At 42.8% G+C, this 22,172-nt stretch overlaps 1 protein-coding gene across 1 annotated transcript in view; it reads right to left on the bottom strand.

The window, feature by feature from the left end:
- UBASH3A (ubiquitin associated and SH3 domain containing A) overlaps window positions 1-22,172 on the bottom strand; it is a 39,630-nt gene continuing 17,458 nt past the window's right edge. Inside the window, exons 6-14 of the mRNA XM_060235127.1 lie at window positions 21,138-21,346; window positions 19,021-19,138; window positions 18,133-18,241; window positions 17,623-17,745; window positions 12,036-12,128; window positions 6,325-6,469; window positions 1,211-1,317; window positions 572-678; window positions 1-139 (exon numbers count right to left, since the gene is read on the bottom strand). Of these exons, the coding sequence (XP_060091110.1) occupies window positions 2-139; window positions 572-678; window positions 1,211-1,317; window positions 6,325-6,469; window positions 12,036-12,128; window positions 17,623-17,745; window positions 18,133-18,241; window positions 19,021-19,138; window positions 21,138-21,346 (1,149 nt within the window). The 3' untranslated portion in view covers window position 1. The remainder of the gene's footprint in view (window positions 140-571; window positions 679-1,210; window positions 1,318-6,324; window positions 6,470-12,035; window positions 12,129-17,622; window positions 17,746-18,132; window positions 18,242-19,020; window positions 19,139-21,137; window positions 21,347-22,172) is intronic.

Consider the following 22,172-nt stretch of genomic DNA (forward strand, 5'->3'; position numbering starts at 1 on the left):
TTCAGTTGTCCTGAAGGATAATTCTCCAGTTAAATGCATCATTTGATCCATGAATTAGCATATTCACTGGAGGGTTAACCATTTGCCATCGTTTCTCCCCTTTAAATTCTTCACAGAAACACATGCCCAGTGATGGTATCTATTAAAGGAAGGGAAAAGAATTTTTCAATGAGGGTTTGATTAGTACAAGCAAGAAAGCCACCTCATATAGCATGACTCCATCATTTATTGAAGTATTTTTCATTACCCAAGAGAGTTTAGGCAGAAATCATTTGAGGTTGTTTTAAGGAATTGATAAAGGATTCCAATACTTGAAATGTGCACCCAAAGAAGATAATAACACAAAGGGATTTATGAATCATGGGATTCATAATTATGCTATGGGTTTCTTTCTTTAGATAATTTATTTAAAAGATTTCATAAATCACTAAAGATTCTGCAAGCCATTTTCTATACCTGAGCAGGACAGAACCCAATCTTTATCTCTAAGCATTATGCAAAAAAAAAAAATGGTGGGGGGCATATGTAAAGCACAAAGATGTGTATAGCAATATCATGCTTTATACCTTACCTTTCGAACAATCTGAGCAAAGTCACTACTTTGCCTGGCAGGGAGATCCAATAATGGTCGAGTGAAGGAATCCAAGGATGAGCCATGCCCCACAATCAGGATGATGCCTATCATCAGAAATGTGGATTCTGAGTGCAATATATTCAGAGAGCCATCCTAAGCAGGTCTATTCATAATTCTACTCAGGTCTATTCAGTGGGGCTTACTCCTAGGAAAGTGTTCTTAGGATACCACTGCGAATTTGATAGATATGAATGTATTCGAATGTCAGTATGGTTTAGTGGCAGGATTAGAATCTTGTGGGATACCTGGATTAAATCTCCACTATAGCATGAATTTGTCCAGGGGATGCTCTTCTAGGATTTTGAGCATAAAATGGGGAACCTTGCACACTACTCAGCTCCTTGGAGGAAGGGCAGGCTAAAGATACTAGGCAAATATAAATGTTTTGGTGCATTTAAGACCTTATGGGAACAAGAGAGAATACAAATGAATCTCTTTAAAAACCTCAGATAAATGATACATGATAGGAGGCTGTTGTTCTAGCAGTCATGGGAGAGAAGTTCATATAGCTCTTTTGCTGATGATTCTGTCACTGTAGGTACAAAGTAGTGAAATCAACAGTTACTGTATAATTACCTTCAGATGTACAGGAGTCAATAATTTGTTTTATGTTTATTGAGCATCTATTAACATAATCCTCGTAACCTTCAGATGGCATCAGAGAAGAAAGAGGAAAATTGCATCTGTTAATGAAATAATCCACTTGGTTAACATTTGTTGATTTATAGTAAACATTAATTCTGAAACCATGGTGATTTTGTCCTCTTTCCTCCCTCACACACAGGATTCCCCCCCCCCCTTTTTTTCTTCTTTCTCTTTCTTGCTGGGCAGTCCCTTCATCTATTTTCTTCATATTAGAAGGTTTATGGCTCTCTCACCCTGTCACATTATTATATTTTGATGCTGGCTCAGCCCAGGGTCTCGAGGGAAGAGCCAAGATCCGCTTTTTATACATCTGAAAATGGCACCCAAGAGGCATTTGAAAGTTTTAAAATGAACAAGATATTTTATTCAACATAGAGGGGAAAAGGTCCAGGGGAATCAGGGGTAAAATGTGTGAGGTGAATCAGTTTGGTATAGTGGTTAAGTACACAGACTCTTATCTGGGAGAACCGGGTTTGATTCTCCACTCCTCCACTTGCAGCTGCTGGAATAGCCTTGGGGCAGCCATATCTCTTGTAGGAGTTTGTCCTTGAAAGGGCAGCTTCTGGGAGAGCTTTCTCAGCCCCACTTACCTCACAGGGTGTCTGTTGTGGGGAAGGAAGGTAAAGGAAATTGTGGGCCAGTCTGAGATTCAGAGTTGAGGGCTGGATATAAATCCAATATCTTCTTCTAATAACTCTGAGGTAACTCAGTAATTTCATAAACTTCATTTAATATATTTCCAGCAAGTGAGAGTTTTAAGCTTTTCACAAAGGGCTTAGAAACTTTGAGATGAGAGGCTTTGGTATCAGCGGTTTTGAGCTTAACTGACTCAAGTTTCAGAAGGCAGGGATACACTACTAAGTGCTCCAAATCCTTCTCTAAACAAACCAGGAATCTTTCCCATATTTAGAGCTATCTCCCTTTTCAACTGGGCAGGGAACTACTTTTCTAAACTTGAAGATCTATCCCATTTTTCTGGTTCAAAAGGGGGTCTTCCATGATCTACCCACTCCTTGCCACCTTCCCAGTCATCTTTCAGCACTAAACTGAGTTCTCTTCAGCAGTCAGTTCCCAACTCTTTCTTCTAAACTCACTCTAGCCAATGAAATCTGTTTGAGCAGCCTGTCACTCTGCTCTCTGGTTATATGAGGCATCAACCCTTCACAGTCTGGCACATGTTTATACAGCACTTATGAGCTTTTAAAGCACAGTCCATCACAGGAACATTTCGGGTGCGGTCACACTCACCATTAAATCTATCTGCAACGCGCCTCTATTATAATCCGCGCAACCAATTTTTCCATCAGACAACAGCCAGGCTCCCATTCTATCCCATGTGGGTCCCGTTGCTGGTCGATCAGAGTGCTCTACCGGACCTCGTTTCATGAGACGTCAATCTGCATTAGCGCAGGTGCAGTGATGCCCGCTATCTGCAGCGCGTCACTTTTAAATGGGTCGGATCACTAACAGTTTTGCTAGTCCGTTGGCACTACTTTTCCAGCACAAGCACTACGCGTGCATAAAAACCCCCCAGGAATTCAAATCAGTTCACATCTAGTTTCAAAACTGAGTTTTGTTTCCAGACATAGGGGCGGGTAAATGATTTATCGAGCCAACATTCGCTCGCTCATTCACTGGCTCAGTGATATCACTTGCAGAGGGCTTTGGGAGGGAAGCAGTGGTGCGCTTCTGACGAGTTCCCAACAACAGAGCGTTCAAACAGAGAAATTCCGCTCAGGAACCGTCAGAAGAATTTTGTTCCAGATTTAAAGCAGTATCAAATTAGTCCACGCCCTAGTCGTCTCAACGCGGGACTCGAACGAGCTAACCACCATTCGCAGATGCTGATGTTTGGGCAACCGCTTAAAATCTGACATGCTTCCGGACTCCACTCATGCCCATAGCGGGATTTTCTGAACGTCTGACCTCACTCTTTCAATCTCTTTCCCACCACTGAATCCACTCAGTCTACAGCTCATATATTTTAATGCACATGGAGAGCTTTTGTAGTAATGGGCTTCAGTGTAGCTGTGAAGAACTGCTCCATCCATTTACATGGATGACATGTAGCACTGAAAGTGTGGAAACTTCATATGAGCAAATGGGGAACCCATGAGGAATTGCAGGGGGTATCACAATTTCCCCCATATCTCCCTCCCCCCACTATTTCCTCTTTTTATTCCTTGGCAGTCCCCATAGCTTCTCCCCTTTTACTGCTTCCTTCTTTCCAACTAGTCAACCTTCCTTTATTTGCCTTCCTGTCTTCAGCTTCCCCTGCCCCCAGCAGCTTCTCCCCAAGAAAAATCTTGTCCAGTTATACAGTGGTTGCTGGTTGCAAGCAATCTGAGATATTTTCTAGGGCTGCTTTGGCCTCCAGGCCCACCCCTGCTCAACCTCTGTGACTTTGCTTTTCAGAATCAAGGACTGGAAAACTCAGTAATATTGTTGTGGTTGCCTAGCAACCTCAGAAATGGCCACTGAGAGCTCAGTGGGAATTTTTTCCTTAAATCTACAGGTACTGTTTCTATTATGGGCCTTATGCATGTATTTATTTATTGGATTCAGCTTTTTCTGCAAACCTGGGACTTCCTTTAGGTTTGTAGAGAAATCCTTATCTGTTCCTAGCTCCATTTTGCAAATCTATTAATCGCTATGGTGCAGTTGTGAATTAGATAAATGTTTTTGGACCTTTTCCTTTCCCCAAGAAACTGGAGAACTGGGATAACTGTATTTCAGCATTAGCACCTTATATGTAAACCTGGAATAGTATGCCATACCTCACACTGATGATAATGAGACACAGACTGTAAAGCCCCAGCTTGAAAGTTCTATAGGATTACGACTGGTAGGATTCATTGCAATGAAATGTGTTATTGCCAGTAGCATAGCTGATATTTTTAAAAGTAGACAAGTTTATTAAGAATTTATTAATGGCTGTTAGCCAAAAGAACCTCTGTGTTTAGAAGCACTATATCCTCATTATCTATTGCTAGGGACAAATTATAGTTACCCAGCATGCCTTGCTTCTAAAAGCCTGACATACACTTGTTTGCATAGCATGCTGAGGCATTTTCTCTGTGCTGAGGAATACAATTTTCTTGTCAGGGTGTATTCTTCATAACACACATATGGTCAACTCATCACTTTCATTATTTGAACAATTTCCAGGGCTGGATTTTGCACTATGAGTATTTTACAAGTAACTCCAGGAGCAAAGTATATTACTGCAACCAGTCCAGCAGCTGCTGATGTTTCCTGTTCTGTTTGTGGTTTTGCAAATTTTCGGAAATTGCATCAGACCACAAAATTGCTTTGCTATAAAGAATAAGGGGCTGTTTCCAAATAAGTTTTTCTCTGTCTTGCCTTCCAAACTGGAGTAGAATTGTTGTTTTTTGTTTTATATGATTTTTGGAACTTCCATACCCTGCTGTGCTATAGTTGACATATTTCCAGGTTTTCTTCATTTTCAGCATGTTCTTTTCTGAACCGGTTTTACCTCAGTTTTTGGGGAAAGAAAACAGTCCAAGCATGTTATCATGCCACTTGGGAGGAAGGGTGCACATTTTCCTGCCTTGCAATGGGGAGGAGCTGTATCTCAGTGGTAATGCCTTTGCTTTCTATGCAGGAAGTCTGGGATTCAATCTTCAGCATCTCCAGTTGAAAGGATCAGTCTGAGTAGACAGTTCTGACCTTGATGAACCAATGGTCTGATTCAGTATAAGGCAGCTTTGTGTGACAGTGCCATTTCCCTGCCATCAGCCCCTCACAGGAACCTGTTCCCCAGCATTTCCCCCTCCATACCACAGAGAGGTTTTTTTAAAAAAATAATTGCTGTAGTACTATAATGATCAATTGCCATTTATGTGTTTCAAATCTTAATACAACCCATAGAACGCTATACTTTATAGATAAAAAAAAGAACACGGGAGGCGAGGATGAGTTGCAGCCATTACAACTATACCAGCAAGGGCTAATACCTAGTCACTACAAAGCAAGTGTGAAAGGGAAAAATCAGAAAAAGATACAGAAAAGTGCACAGAAAAACATCCCATATATGGAAGCTCAGTTGCCAACATGCTTGGCTGTGTATGGAAGTGGTGATAGAAGCAATTCAGAGAATCCTTGCTCTGTGGAAGTAGCCAAAGCGAAAGCTAAATAGTTTTTAGAGGGCAAAAATTACTTTTGTGCTGAACATGCAAACAACTTACACTTCTAATGCAATCAGTAAAATATATATTTGAATCAGTTGGTAATATCTTGAAAAATATAGTATTGGAGAATGAAAGCTGCTTTGCTTTTAGCATTTATTCTTTCCCTTAACTACCAATGGCTGCTCTCTCCAAATACTCTTCTAAGAAAAAGTATTACAAAATGTTATGCTGCCACTAACTGCAGATGATATGGTGACCTTACACCTGTTTTTAACTGTGATTTCCAACAAATTTTTATTATATACAATATTTTGCCAAGATAAAAAGGAATTTTATCCATGTTTATCCTGTTTCCAGTAGGGGTTAGACAGAAATGACCACGAAAGGGTTGCTACCTGACTCTTGTACCAAATCTAAGGCCAGTGGTTACATACTGAACTCCCACAATTCCATCATAGCCTTGTGCTACATGAGGTGTGGATTGCTCCATGCCTCAATTTAGCCCAGTTTTGCTAGGCCTGTCTATCACAAAATGCCATAAAAACTGCAAGAAGGCATAGGATTAGGTCTCACATTTCAGAATTATGTTTCTAGTACACCCATCGAGCCCCTAAACCAAATAAATGGGTAAGAATAGTATGTGGGATGGAGTCCAGAGTATGTGTCAAGCTTCAAGTGTCATATTCAGATTCTTGCACAGATAATATAATCCTTACCACAACAACAGAAGTTAATTCTGCACATTCTGCTCACCACAAAGTGAAGGTGTTTAAGTATTTGGTTCATTGTTGGGTTGTTTCTCTGGAGTCACTCATCATAACATTTATTTGTACATATTTTTATTTATTATATTTAGGCATCATCTTGGTAAGACACTATAAAGGTAGCACTTACTTGTATGTGGTGTCTACACTGTAATTGGCCTCTGCCAGTTCCTTCCATGTCATAAAAGAAGGAATAATTGTGCTGATTTCCCATTTAGGCCATTCAAAGAGACCAGGTTCTATACGAATCTTAGCTTTCTGTTCTAGATGAAGCCCTGCAGATGATAAAAATGTTTTAACAGATGAACACATTCAAACCCTGGACTTAGGTCTGAGTCCCATGCTCACTGAGTAACCATTACTTCTAACTGGTGTAATAGAAAAATATCTATAATCCAGCATTTAATTCTAGATGAGAGGGCCAATCTGGCATGTAGAATGGAGACCTGGTTTGAAGAGGACAGGGGTTAAGGCTATCAATTTTACCAGTCTGGATTCTCATAAGAATGTGGCCAAGTGCAAAGTAATGCACATTGGGGCCAAAAATCCCAGCTACAAATACAAGTGAATGGGGGGGGGGGGGTGAACTGGCAAAGACTGACCAAGAGAGAGATCTTGGGGTCGTGGTAGATAACTCAATGAAAATGTCAAGACAGTGTGTGATGGCAATCAAAAAGGCCAACGCCATGCTGGGAATTATTAGGAAGGGAATTGAAAACAAATCAGCCAGTATCATAATGCCCCTATATAAACCGATGGTACGGTCTCATTTGGAATACTGTGTACAATTCTGGTCACCACACCTCAAAAAGGACATTATAGCATTGGAAAAAGTCCAGAAAAAGGCAACTAGAATGATTAAAGGGTTGGAACACTTTCCCTATGAAGAAAGGTTGCAACGCTTGGGGCTGTTAGCTTGGGGAAACGTCGATTGCGGGGTGACATGATAGAGGTTTACAAGATTATGCATGGGATGGAGAAAGTAGAGAAAGAAGTACTTTTCTCCCTTTCTCACAATACAAGAACTTGTGGGCATTCGATGAAATTGCTGAGCAGTCGGGTTAAAGGACAAAAGGAAGTACTTCACCGAAGGGGTGATTAACATGTGGAATTCACTGCGACAGGAGGTGGTGGCGGCTACAAGCATAACCAGCTTCAAGAGGGGGTTAGATAAAAATATGGAGCAGAGGTCCATCAGTGGCTGTCAGCCACAGTGCGTATATATATATGTGTGTGTGTGCGTGCGTATATATATACGCCTGTGAAATATCATGGAGGACCAAGGTCTATTAACTGTTATTCTTTCCCCCTCCCCCTTCTTACTTTATTGCTTGCAAAGTAGAAGTAGAGAGAAACGAAACTAACTTGAGAAAGAGTAATCAGCACCTTCCCATACATTCCTGTTAGGGAGTGTGGCACATCTGGGGAAAGCAAGGATGGAGTTCTGATAACACCATGAGAATGTAGACATTTATGATAGTTTATGTGTGAGAGCGCATCTCTCAGCCCCACCTTTTGGAATTCTTTTGAAGTATGCCTTAAAAGTATTGTATCAATGTATCTTTAGCATCACTCGCAAGAATCTGTTGCACTGAAAGTATTGGTCTATCAATAAATGTAGTTTTGTATCAAATCTGATTTGCCATTGAAACCGCATGCTTGACAATATCTATCTATCTATCTATCTATCTATCTATCTATCTATCTATCTATCTATCTATCTATCTATCATCTATCTATCGATAGATATCATTTTTTTGGCCGCTGTGTGACACAGAGTGTTGGACTGGATGGGCCATTGGCCTGATCCAGTATGGCTTCTCTTATGTTCTAAGGCTATCAATATTACCAGTCTGGATTCTCAGTGCTATAGTAAGTAGGATAATTGTTGTAATAAGATGCTAAACAATTAGCAAAAATTGTACTATAAATGCAAATCAAGTACAAAGAATATCTCAGAATATTCAAAAAATGATTTTTCTGGTCCAACAGAATCTGTTGTATCAAGAATCTTCACAAATATCATACAGATGTCATTTTATCATATTCATACTCTGGATTTCTCATCTGAAACCAGCTGCACTGACTCTCAGTTTGTTTTGGAATTCAGTTCAAAGTGCTTGTCTTGACTCAAAATGCCTTGGATAGAGAGGTTCTGAAGGAATGAATATGATTAAACATGAATGAATATGATGAAATGACATCAGTATGATATACTATGATTTGCATTTATAGTTCAACTGTAGCATTTGGGGGTATTTTGTGATACTTTGTATAATTTCTACACTAAATAATGTTTGCTAATTGTTTTGTGCAGGGGTGTCAAACATGCCTTCTGAGCAACTGGTTGTCGTCTGCTTTCTTCTCCCTCTCTCTTGTTTGCTTCTCAGGCCTGGCGCTGGAGTTTCTAGCGCCCCAGGCTGAAATCCTCCCTCCCCATCTCTTTTTTTAAAAAAAAATTTCGCACGTGCTATGTGCGTGCATGACTCAATGACATCACCAGAAGTGACATCGGGCCGTGTGCAGCGCGCGGAACCCCCCTCCAATTCTCAGCCCTCTCCCACTTTGAAGCAAGAGAGGGCCAGGCACCCCCCCCTGGCCTTACCGAGGCTTGCATAGCCTCGGCAAGGGCAGGAAGACAGTGGGCATGCTCAGAGCCAATGGCTCTGAGCGTGTTCGCTGCCACATTGCCTCCCCGACGTTGCCGACGCTGGGGTATGTGTGGCAGCGGCGGGAGCTTTAGTAAGGGAGGGGGGGTGGGGAGTTAACGCACTAAGAGCGAGTGCACTCTGAGCGTGTTCGCTGCCACGCCGCCTCCCCTGACATTGCCGACACTGGGGGGGGGGGAGTGACAGTGGCAGGGAGCTTTGGCAAGGAGAGCAGGGAGTGAGTGCACTCAGCACATTCACTGCCATGCCGCTTCCACTGACATTGCCAACACTGGGGGGGCATGGCAGCGGCAGGGTTGGGGGAGCTTTGGCAGGGGGCAGGGAGCTTTGGCAGAGTGGGGTGCAAGTGCACTCAGAGCCAGCAGCTCTAAGCACGCCCACTTTCTTTCCAACCTTGCGGAGGCTTTTCAAGCCTCCGCAAGGTTGGGAAGTTAGCGGCGCGGGATGCATTGGGACAGGGAGCCCTGTGGAGCCCTAAGCGACTGCCTAGTTGGCCTACTCCCACACACCGGCCCTGTTACTTCTGCATAACAACTTGCTTTGCAAGACATGCTCAATCGCACAGGAGCTACAGAGCAAAACTTCTATTTTCTCCATTGATTAAGACTCCTCCCTTGGGGAGGAAAGGGGGGGAGGAAGAGCTTGCTTTGCCAGGCTCTCTCAATCACACAGCAGAGCTACTGAGCCAAACCTCTCTTCCTTCTATTGGCTGAGGCTCCTCCCCCTCCTGGTCCCCTGGGGAAGGAAGGAAAGAGCCAGAGCTTCCTTTGCTTAGTTTCCAATCTCCCATTTTTAGTCAATGTTTTGGAGTGAGACAAGTGCTAAGTGCAGAATTGGTATGAGTGTTTGCTAAACAGCTTCTGGGAATCTTGCATAAATATCTGGAACTTTTTCAGTCTGGATTCAGACCTGGTCACAGCAGAGAAACTGCCTCAGCCACCCTGTTATATGATCTATGATGATAGATCAACATAGGGAATGTGTCTCTATATGACCTGGAATTCATTGAAACCTTCGATACTATCAGCCATATATATATATATATATATATATATATATATATATATATATATATATATATATATATTTGGCACAACCTGCCAGGATGATCCTGGGAGGATGTTGGTTTTTCTCTTTTCTTGAGAGCAGATCCCAGAAGGTGTTACTGGAAGAGTGCTGTTTGAATCTTGGCCATTACTATTTGTGGTACCTCAAATATCAATTCTATCCTCTGTACTTTTTAAAAATCAACCTTAAGCTATTTGGAATACTGTGTGCAATTCTGGTCACCGCACCTCAGAAAGGATATTATAGCATTGGGAAAAGTCCAGAAAAGGGCAACTAGAATGATTAAAGGGTTGGAACACTTTCCCTATGAAGAAAGGTTAAAAGGCTTGGGGCTCTTTAGCTTGGAGAAACGTCAACTGCGGGGTGACATGATAGAGGTTTACAAGATAATGCATGGGATGGAGAAAGTAGAGAAAGAAGTACTTTTCTCCCTTTCTCACAATACAAGAACTCGTGGGCATTCGATGAAATTGCTGATCAGTCAGGTTAAAACAGATAAAAGGAAGTACTCCTTCACCCAAAGGGTGATTAACATGTGGAATTCACTGCGACAGGAGGTGGTGGCGGCTACAAGCGTAGCCAGCTTCAAGAGGGGGTTAGATAAAAATATGGAGCAGAGGTCCATCAGTGGCTATTAGCCACAGTGTGTGTGTGTGTGTGTTTATATATATATATAATTTTTGGCCACTGTGTGACACAGAGTGTTGGACTGGATGGGCCATTGGCCTGATCCAACATGGCTTCTCTTATGTTCTTATGAAGGGATCTGGGGCACAGTACCATCAGTATGCTGGTGACATACAATGGTTTCCTTGCCCCAAGGGTCAGATTTCTTTTGCATCTAAATCCAGAAGTGCAGTTCTGAAGTTCTGAACCAGACACTAGGCACCAGGAAGACTGGATGCGATTATTAAATTGAAATTTAACAGACCAGACAGAAATGCTGCAGGTGGGGAATAAAACTGATCTGGGAATAGGTGCTCTGTCCTGGATGAAGCAAAAATTGCTCTGAAAGATCAGGTTAATAGTTTGTGGGTTTTTTGGACAAACAGGTGTCTAAAGTGCCTAAAGTATCTTTTACCTGAATAAGTGTTCTTTGCTAGCTGTGGTCATTCCTGGAGGGAGCCAACCAGGGGTCACAGTAAAATATTCCTTGGTAATGTCTGTGTTCAATTTTTGTAATATGATTTAAGTGGGGCTGCCATTAAAGATAGTTCAGAAACTTTGATTGATGCAAAATGTGGCTGCAAGGGTTCTTACTGTGATGTTTCAGGCTACCCATATAAAACCAGCTACACTGACTCTCAATTTGTTTTGGAATTCAGTTCAAGGTGCTTGTCTTGACTCAAAATGCCTTGAGTAGAGAGGTTCTGAAGGACCATCATCAGCATGCCTGTATTTTGAGGATCATGTATGGTACATTCCTGCAGGAACTAGGCTTAACTGAAATTAGTTTGGCTGTGACTCCTGGGAGTGGGTTTTTTTTTTTTTTTTACAATTTTAACATAATCCTAAACATAGGCTCTCATTTCTAAAATACATAAAAGCTCCTAGTACACTATTAATGAATACAGTTTTTCTAAGCAATCAGGAGTTCTCCTAACACACTTTCACATAAGTGATCAAAATCATAATATACCAATAATAAAACTGCCACATCAGGCAGAAAATTATTTGATTAAAGATGACTTGCTTCCATTCTTGATGGTATTATCAAAGGCATTCCAAAATGAGCAGGGGTTGCCAAACTGCAGCTTGGGAGCCACATGTGGCTCTTTCATACATATTGTGTGGCTCCTGAAGCCCCCACCACCCCATTGGCCGGTTTGGAGAAGGCATTTAAAGTTAAAGTTGCTTTCTTTCCACCTCTTCTCACCCATCTATTTCCTTCCTTCCTTCTCTCAAACATCTGATGTTTATTCTGTGTGGCTCTTACACTAAACAAGTTTGACCACCTGTGTACTAGAGGTTAAAAGGTATACTCAGCATACCTAGTGAATGTTTTCATAACCTATAGGTAAAAAGCTGGGTTTTTTAACAGCAACAAAAATCTATTTGTTGATATAAATCTGAAGCAGTCCTCCTGTTGGAAAAGCTTTCCTACCTTCTAACACATGATGTGCAGTTTGGATGCAGTGCAGTGCTGGGGAAGAGTATACACAGCTAATGCTCAGCTCCTTTTCCAGTAGGGCTTCCCCTGGAAATGGGGAGAAAAATCACAGATTTTCATTATCTTGTTTCCACTTGAGCTTCTACTTTTAGTACATTATCTCAATGAATTAAACACTTTTGGAACAAAGAAACAATGAGAAACTTACAATCCGAGGGAAATTTAATTGGAAAATGTGCATCTCATTAAATAACTCTGCCTTAATAATGCCTGAAGATATCACAAACAGTTATGACAGCATAGTGCATAATATTTCAATGAGTATGAAATTGAACTTTTTTTTTTTACTGTGTTGGGCTTCATATCAGCACTTTACCATCTAGGATATTTGAGGCAAAGTACTGAATGCTCAGTTATCCATGTACACATGGAGTTAGTTGTGGCAGTATTCTGGCAGGGATGCTGCGGAGCAATTAATTCCTTAACAGAAAAGTTAGATCAAGGTGAGCAATTCTAAGCTTTCCTGGAGGATAACTCTATCCTTGACTCCTTCCAGTCCCACTTTCGTCCTGGGATGGAGACTGCCTTGGTCACCCTCACTGATGACCTTAGAAGGCATCTGGATCAAGGCAGGCCAGCGCTGCTATTGATGCTAGACCTTTCAGCAGCATTTGACATGGTTGATTACGATCTAATGACCCACCGCCTTGCCAATACTGGAGTCCAGGGGGTAGCCTTACAGTGGTTCTTCTCCTTTCTCCATGATCGGGGCAAAAGATGGCGATTGGCGAGCCCTCTCAGCCCCACCCACCTCACAGGGTGTTTGTTGTGGGGGAGGAAGATAAAGGAGATTGTGAGTCGCTCTGAGACTCTGAGTGGAGGGCGGAATATAAATCCAGTGTCGTCTTCTTCTTCTAAAGGACCTTGGATACTTTCGCCATCTGCTTTAAGAAGCCAGGATGGACATGGGTCCAATGGGCAAGCGGTCGGCTTCACTGCAGCAAAGATCCTGTCCACATCTTCCTGAGAAAGGTGACTAAAGTGGTCTAACATGGGACCAGAGGACGGACAATGGACTTCCAGTTTCCGTACTGTATTTGGAATTCATTTCTGAGATTTGTGTATCCATATATTGGGAATGTATATTTGGAATTAGTGTTCTGTTGTGCATGACTGGCTATCACTAAAATATTCTTATTGTGTTATTGTGCCTTTTGGGTTAAGTTATGGCAGTATTTTTGGTATCACCTTTTTTGATAGAGTTTTTTTCAATGTGGTTCTGGCATTATTGATACCATCTCACTCAAAATGGTGGGCTATCCCTTGCTAAAAAAAGAGAGGGAGTTGTGGATCCAGAGGTGGATTTTGGTTCACCGTAACATTTCACCAGATTCAGTTTCCCTAACCCAACTGTCAGATAGAACAAAGTTTGAGTCCAGTGGTATCTTTAAGACTAAGAAAGTTTAATGCACACTTCTTCAGACCAACACAGCTACCCACCTGAACCTACTTTCAGATGTAAACTATGAATCTTCTTCATGGTCTCTGTGCTTCACACTCATGGGATAGAGCGCCTGCGCCGATCCCCGAATCGGTATCTGAAAAGCCCGGGATTTTTCCGCGCTCGGCACCAATGGGCATGCGAAGGTGTCCCAGTACGCATGCTCACCGGCACCAGCACGGGGATCCCGCCAGTTCCTTTCTGACCGCTGCACGGAGAGGTTTGCCTTTCGTGTCCCCGGTCGGTGAGATATTAGTTTTTGCCTTATCGTTGTATATAGCCCGTTTGTTGTTTTTTTCTAGTATAGATAGTTAGTTAGTTAGTTAGTAGATATTTAGTAAAAAAAAAAGTTTGCGATTGTTGGACTTGCCATTTGGGGCCTTTTCCCCCGTTTGTTTCCCCCCAAATTTTTTTTCCCCTCAGAGGACTCTGAGTGGGTTTTTTTGTGTTTGGCGTCTATGGAGAGACGTTGGGGTTTTTTCAAATGCTGCCGCTCTTGTGGGAAGAAGATTGCCCCCCCAGATGGCCATTTGCTGTGTCTTCTCTGCTTGGGTGAAGCACACCGTGTGGAGTCCTGCCCGCACTGCCTCCACTTTTCCAAGCAAACGAGAAAGAACTGGGCAGTGCGGCTTTTGGCTGCTTTAACTGAGTCGGCACTCCGCCCTCAAAAATCGGCATCGGGCCCATCGGCATCGATGATGGCGGACACTATGGCCCCGAGGGTCACATTGGCTGATGTGGCACCGGTCTCGACCGAATTGCCGATTGAGCGAGGCTCCTCCACAAAACGATCCCATGAAGGATCAGTGGATACGCCCGCCAAGAAATGTCAGGATGACTCGGGGACCTGAGCATCCGTTCCGAAGAAGGCAAAGTTGAAAGAGAAGCGGAAGAGGTCCTGCACTCCATAGCCTTCCCACAACGTTTCAGCACTGATGACTTCTGCTCCGCCGAGGAAGATCCTGGTGTCCCCGTGCCGCAGCCCATTGGCATTGAGAGGCAGCGTTCATCAATCTCATCTCTTGATGTCCGAACAGGAGATCGACCTTACTCAGTGATCCTCTTCTTCCGGGTCAAGGCGTCGTAGTGGGAGTGGTTCAATCTTCGAAGTGGAGGCATCGGTGCCGATGGACTCATCAACCCCGATGGAACCTAGAGGCAGACGACATCTGGAGCCTTCCATGGCACCACGCTATTTCCCACTGCTACCACCGTGGGAGCAGTGCCAGTGGCCACCCACCTATCCGTACTCTTACCCACCATATCAGTGGTTTTCACTGAAGGAGTTTGCAGAGTGGGATCAGCAATCAGAGGCATCCTACATGTCGAGGCTTTCACACCACTCTAGAAGGCCCACGGCATTGGCATCGATCCCTCCGGAGAGGCGCACCACCCCTGTGGCTGAGACTCATCAGCGACCATCGGCATCGACCCGTTCACCCATCCGGGAATCAACGCCGATCCTCTCCGAGCACTCCATGCAAAGGGAGTATTCCTCGTCAGACTCTGAGAGCGGTACCGACAACCAGGAAAGAGCCTTGGAGCCTTCACCAGTGTCCCATACGACCGAGGATCTTCCTATATAGCCATTGGAAGATCTGAAGTTCTATGGCGAACTGGTGAAGAGGATAGCAACCTCCCTCTCCCTGCCTGTGATGCAACCACAACCTGTCATGGATGATAATGTCTTTGACATTATGCAAAAGGACACATCCACAGCAATCACTTTGCCTGTCACCAAAGTGATTCTGCAGGCAGTCAAGGAGAGAGACCATGCTGCATCCTGGTGACTCCCTGGTGGCCTCACCAGAACTGGTTCTCAAACCTGCTGCAACTGTCGAAGGGGGTCTTCTACCAGTTTCCGGCAGAACCGGACCTTCTGTCAGCTCAGGGCGGCCATGTACTCCATCACAACATGCCCCACCTGAAGCTGACAGCGTGGCTCATCGATCCTTGGGGTTCTCTGACAGGGTCCAGCAAGTCCTTATGAACAGTAGGAAACCTTCCACCCGCGCTTCCTATGACAGGAAGTGGCGGAAATTCACTCAGTTCGTAGTTGACCCTTCAGTCTCATCTAGTAGGGTGGGGTTGTTGGTAATTTTTGATTTTTTGTTATCCTTAGTGGATGCTGGTCTTGTTTTTTTTCCCCCATTAAGGTGTATTTGGCAGCAATATCTGCCTTTCATGATCCAGTGGAGGGATATTCTGTTTTTGTGCACCCTCATTCCAAAAAGTTTTTGAGGGGTTTGTTTAGGCTGCATCCACCATCAAGATCACCCCCGCAGTTGTGGGACTTAACCTTAGTGCTGGACAAACTAACCTGTTGCCCCTTTGAGCCTGATGGCCACATGCTCTTTGCAGCTCCTATCATGGAAAACTGCATTTTTAGTTGCTATCACATCAGCATGTCGTGTAGGGGAGCTCACGGCGATGTGTTGTGATTATCCCTATCTTGTTTTTCGGGAGGCTGGAGTTTCTTTAGCTCTAGACATTACTTTTCTTCCTAAGGTGGTCTCCCAGTTCCATCTCAACTTAGAGGTTTGGTTGCCCACTTTTTTCCCTACACCTTCCTCGGATGAGGAATGTAGATTGCATGCTTTGGACGTAAAGCATGCTCTGCTGTTTTATTTGAACCGTTCAAAGATTTTTCGTAAGGACAAGCAGCTTTTTGTTTCGTATGCTGCTCCCAAGTTAGGTTCCAGAATTTCGTCTCAGAGACTCTCAAAATGGCTCACTGAGACTATTAAACTCTGTTATTTGTTGGCAAAGAAGCCGTTACCTGGGCCTATTTGTGGACACTCCACAAGAGCGATGGCTATGTCAGTGGCGTTCCTGAAAGGCGTGTCCCTGACTGGTCTTCTCCGCATGCCTTCATGAAGCACTACACGCTGGACGTGCATGCTCAGCAGAGGACTCGGTTGGGAACTGCGGTGCTACAAGCTGTTTCTTCCGGTTGACCATCTTCCCACCTCCAGGTCTTGCTTGCTAATCTCCCATGAGTGTGAAGCACAGAGACCACAAAGAAGATAGATAGGTTGCTTACCTGTAACTGTAATTCTTTGAGTGATCATCTGTGCATTCACACTACCCGCCCTCCTTCCCCATTGCTGATGGTCTCCCTCCAGTAGGGGCTTCCAGTGGTCAGGAAAGAACTGGTGGGATCCCCACGCTGGCACCGGTGAGCCTGCGTACTGGGACGCCTGCACATGCCCATTGGCGCCGAGCATGGAAAAATCCCGGGCTTTTCAGATACCGATACGGGGATCGGCGCAGGCGCTCTATCCCATGAGTGTGAATGCACAGATGACCACTCAAAGATCTACAGTTACAGGTAAGCAACCTGTCTTTGTATAGGAGTTGTTGCAAAGTTTTGGTGGCAGCTTCTTCTTCTTGGCTTAAAGTCAAATTAATTTTTAGAAGTGTTCTTGAAAAAGCAGATCTCTACTTTGTGCCTAAAAGCCACCAATATAGGAATCAAGTGAAGCCCATTGGGAAGGGAATTCCATACTGTGGGTACCACCATGGAGCAAGTGTCCTTTGCAGTTCTCACTGATTCACTTCCCATCTCTTTCCTTTTTGAAGTATTCAGGTGCTACACAAAGGAGGTAAGAATGACATGGAGACCTAGAATTTTCTGACACATCCTTTCCCTATAACTAATGAAGTCACAGGGCCCCCATTGCTTGTGTAGCCATATTCTGCTATTTTTCATGATAAATTTAAAAAGAATAAACTATGTGAGGGGAGGAAGCCATTACAGTTTGAATACTGGGAAATCGATATTCATACTACTGAAGTGCTGCATTGTGAGAAGACATTTGGAGCCCATGAACATCATTCCAGTACACTTAGATCCCAGTGAAGGGGCAAACAGAATCCCCCAAGCCTCACAGATCAGTTTCTGCTGGCAAAATGATACAGGGGGAAGCCTGAAGCACCTCCTCCCCCTCATAGCTCTTGAAGCACTATGCAAAGGTGAGTTGTATTGGGGGACCCCTGACATGACTCTTGTCAGTTGTATCATTTAGGTAAGCCCTGAGAGATTCATAGTCCTACCCTCTGTTTCCTTGAATAGCTTACCAATGAGTCTAGACTGGAATATACCACAGCATGTTAAAGGAGGATCACATTCAAAGTTTTTAATGCTGTCCTTGCGGTTTGGTAGACTAGCAGGGAAGTTGAGGTCTGGTCGATAATACTTGCCTGTAACAAAACAGAATGCTTTACTACTGATGCATGCAAAAGCATTCATAGACAAGTGCACCTAATCTTCCTATGCCTTTCAATAATTTTCAGGACTACACTGCAATCTCATTAGTTTCCACAACACACATTTTACCCCATGTAAGCTGAGGAATCATGATCTGGGGGGAAAAAGGCGCATGTTTCAAAAGTACGATCCTTTATTATTTCATGGTGACTCCAGTTCAAGCTGAAAGAAAACGGGGGGGCTTGGGTAGGGAGATTATTTCCATTCTCAGGTGGCATTTGTGGGAATCAAGTGGGTGAATCCTTTTTTTGTTGTTTGCATTGTTAATATAATGTAGTTAACTTTAAGTCTAGTTTACCGTTCAGACCCTCCAGACTTACCATTCGCACTAAAACACTGCTGTAACCAAGATTTCCCAAACACCTGATCTACCCTTTCTCCATGGCGCATCACCAACAGCCCTCTTCGGTTGGCAGTTTTCATAGAAAGCTGGAAGAAATTACATGACAGCTCTACTTATTAAAATGACCCACTCTTTCAAATAATCAGAAGTTAATTGAGCAGGAGTGAAATTTACATAAGGTCAGTTGTACTTGTGTCACTAATAATTATACAGCTTCATGTTCTGAGATGTTATACTGGAATAGCTATTGGTAAGATCTAGCAGGATTTCTTTATATGATGGCAGAGTGAGTTCTGTTCATGATAAAAATGTAAGAATAGCCTTGATGAATTATCTAATGCAGGCTTCTATCTCCAGCAGAAATTGGCCAGATTTCCTTGGGAAAATCAGAAATAGGTTTGGTGTAAGAGATTGTCACTGCATCTAACAATCAGCTGTATACTAGTTTTGTATATGGATGTTGCATTAGCTTTTTGTGACCAACAGGCACAAACACAAATATGAAAGTTACATATCTAAATATGTTGCACAGCATCAGTCAAAGTGGATTCATTCTACTTAACCATTTTGGATTTTCAGCTTCTTTCTTTTATGGTAATTTCACTGAAAAGATAGTGTCCTTTTTGCATATTTATGGATAAAGTATTTATTCACCTAAAATATATTGTATAAAGTGGCCATAAAGCTTGGAGAATGTATTGTCACTTCTGAAGAGGTCTCTTTATTCCTAAGCAGTTTTGATAACATTGCCTCTTTAATCTAGAATTTATGAAACAACAAAAACACATGTATGTGTAAAAACCTGTTTTACTGATAGTGGTGTTTTTAGACACAACAAACAGCATGACATTCAAAAACTGGTTACCTGGACAGTAAGCATTTTGACTACATTCCTCGGGATTGAACTCTGCTCTTTCGACATAGTGTAAGGTTCAGTTTGGTTTTTGGAAAGTTGTCCTGATGATGGAATGAACACATATTCTCTGCAAGGGAAAGTTTTATGCCAGTGACGCTGAATAAAAAGAAAGTAAGCAGTGAAGAGTGCCAGGCCCATATTTCCTTGGAAGTCAAACTCAAAATCCATCCTGAATGGAAAGGTTACTCACATAAGACCATAAAAGGCAGCTCCTGTGAAATGGTCTCTACCTCATGATAAGTTATACCAAGGGTGGAATTCTAGCAGGAGCTCCTTTGCATATTAGGCCACACACCCCTGATGTAGCCAATCCTCCATGGGCTTACAAAAAAAAGCCTTGTAAGCTCTTGGTGGATTGACTACATCAGGGGTGTGTGGCCTAATATGCAAAGAAGCTCCTGCTAGAATCCCACCCCTGAGTTATCCAACAATAAATCGGTATGGTTGGATCCAAAGGTGCTCTTTTGTGAGCAGAAGGCAGTTCTGTTCTCAGCCTTTGCATTTTTCAGGGATGTCCCACATGCGTGGCAGATGCCCTGAATTGCAACCCACACTGTTCCAGTGGTCCCCGAACTCTCAGAGTGACACAGGGGGAGAAAGCGAGACATAGAAAAAATCTGTTATCTGAGCACTATTCTGATCAGAGATCCCATCCTCGGTCTTTAAGATGCCACAAGACTCTGCACTGTTTTGGGTGTAACACACTAACCTGGCTTGGCTAGCCTTCAGGAATTTAGCCCTTGTAAAGAAAACTAAACTCACAGGAATCCTGGGATTGACTACTTCATGGATTATTGAAATAATTCCTAATCCATGTATTTAGTGTTAGTCAGTGAACAGTTTACCATATCATGTTTCCAGATACCCAGGATCAAGAAGTTCCAGGGGCACCTTTAGCAGAACCATTTTCCTTATGAGGAGAGAAACATACAAGTTGTACATAGGAAAGAAGCCAAGCTGGTCTCTCATGGCACTTTGGCCTCGAAGTAGTCTTTATTCATTACCAGTGCTGTATGTGCTGTTTCTATGCTAAAATTAGGGGGTAGTGGTAGAAAAAGCCCAGCAGGAACTCATTTGCATATTAGGCCACACCCCAATGCTACCATTGTTCTACATAGGGCTTTTTATAGAAAAAGCCCAGCAGGAATTCATTTGCATATTAGACCACACCCCCTGACACCAAGCCAGCTGGAACTGCGTTCCTGCGTGTTCCTGCTCAAAAAAAGCCCTGGCTATAATAAAAGCTTTCTTTCAAGACTAGTTGGAAATAAATCCCTCTGACTTTAAGGGAGCCTACCCTCAAGGAAAGTTGCAGCATTCTAGCTTCATAGCCTCATTGGTGTAATCATGTCTTGTCTTTGTGGTGTCTGGCCAGTTAATTGACCTTGTTCTTGCCAAGCCAAGGGGCAAGCCAAGCCCAAGCAAGAACCAGCAATGGTGTGAGAATATGCTCCACATTTCTAGGTCAGCACCTAGCTCCTTTAGCCGCCCTGAGCCTGCCTTGGCGGGGAGGGCGGGATATAAATAAAAGTTATTATTATTATTACTTTATCTCATCCAGTTGCCCAACTGATGGTGGAGGCGAGGAAGGAAATTGCAGGGGTCAATTTAGAAGAGAAAGCAAGGGAATTTCTAAGCAATGCCAATTAATGGTGGACACTTTTAAAATAATTTGGAAGAGTTTTTATCTATTCAATAGTTCTATTACTTGATTAAACATTTTAGACTTATTTGTTTCACATTGTCAGAGAATGTACTGATGGCCGCAGGAATAAACAACTTTAAAAGGGGATTAAGTAGATTCATGGAGGATAAGTCTATCAATGGCTACTAGCCATGGTGACTGAGGGGAAGCTACACACTAGTCCTTTGATGGACTATTGGTCTGATCCAGCAGAGCTCTTCTTATGTTCCATTTTTTTAATCCTGATCTTCCTCCAGCAAATGGATGGTGAAGGAAAGTAGGACTGTCTTCATTTCATATTATACTAGTGGAAACACAAAGGTGGTGAGATGTACAGCTGTGCATATGCCTCATAAAGAATTGGGTGTGGAGTAATACTAACCTGTGCTTGACCCAGGTATCAGACTCATTGGCTTTCTCTGTGTAATTTTCAGGAAGAAATCCCCTGCACCCGGTTCGGTGGGAGGCACCAATCACCCAGCCATCACAAGCTTCACTCTGTTGAGCTCGGTCAACATATATAAAATCCCCAGCATTTAGCATCAGTTCATCAGTGTTCTGAGGTTTATACTGGAACAGTGCCCTCAAAACCTGATAAAAACACATTTTTAATAAAGACAGTAAAAACGAGATGTAGGTTGTTAAACTTAAGAATAAGCCAAAAGGGTGCTGCAAACTCTTAATTTCATTGGCATTTTCATTTGATTTGCAGCAAACTTTTTACTTCAGCAATGGAAATGAAAGACATAAGCAAAATCATACAAAACAAAGCCTCGCGGATTTCAACTGAAGTTATTGACAAGATGGTGATGTGCTTTAGGCCACAGCAAGACAGCAAGCAAATTGTATTCATAGGAAGAAAATCCGTGGTGCTGAGTTGAAGACATGCTTCTGTCCTTGAAGAATATGGGACAGTTCACTTGCCACACAGTTCACGTGATACTAACTGAAGTTGCCACTTGATGCTCTGATTATATGCTTGTGGTATGTCATCAAGGAATCATGTGTGTTATATTGGGAAATTATCCCTCAATGAGAATCAAATAGAGCTAATGCTTTCATGAAACGTATCTACATCTTTGATTATAGAATACTGGACAATGCTTTTGAGAATAAATTAAAATATTCCTACATTATGATGGTTAAATTAAATCTTCATTTGAGAAAGTCAGCCACTTCTGATGTATTGCTAGTTATGTTTGTTAAAAAGTAGCAGATCTCCTTTATCTGTATGTCTGTTAGTCTGTAAGAGAGAGTCAAATGGGTAGATTTTTAAAAATAAAACTATCTCTGAAATGAAGTGCATGTAAACCAGTAATTTCAAAACAAGTTGCTCATGGGAGGGAAGGTGGCATGGTATAGCAGCCCAATCTCATCAGATCTTGGAAGCTAAGACTCTGCAGAGGAAGGTAATGGC

Source organism: Heteronotia binoei, chromosome 3 (assembly GCF_032191835.1).
Source record: "Heteronotia binoei isolate CCM8104 ecotype False Entrance Well chromosome 3, APGP_CSIRO_Hbin_v1, whole genome shotgun sequence".
NCBI lineage: Eukaryota > Metazoa > Chordata > Lepidosauria > Squamata > Gekkonidae > Heteronotia > Heteronotia binoei.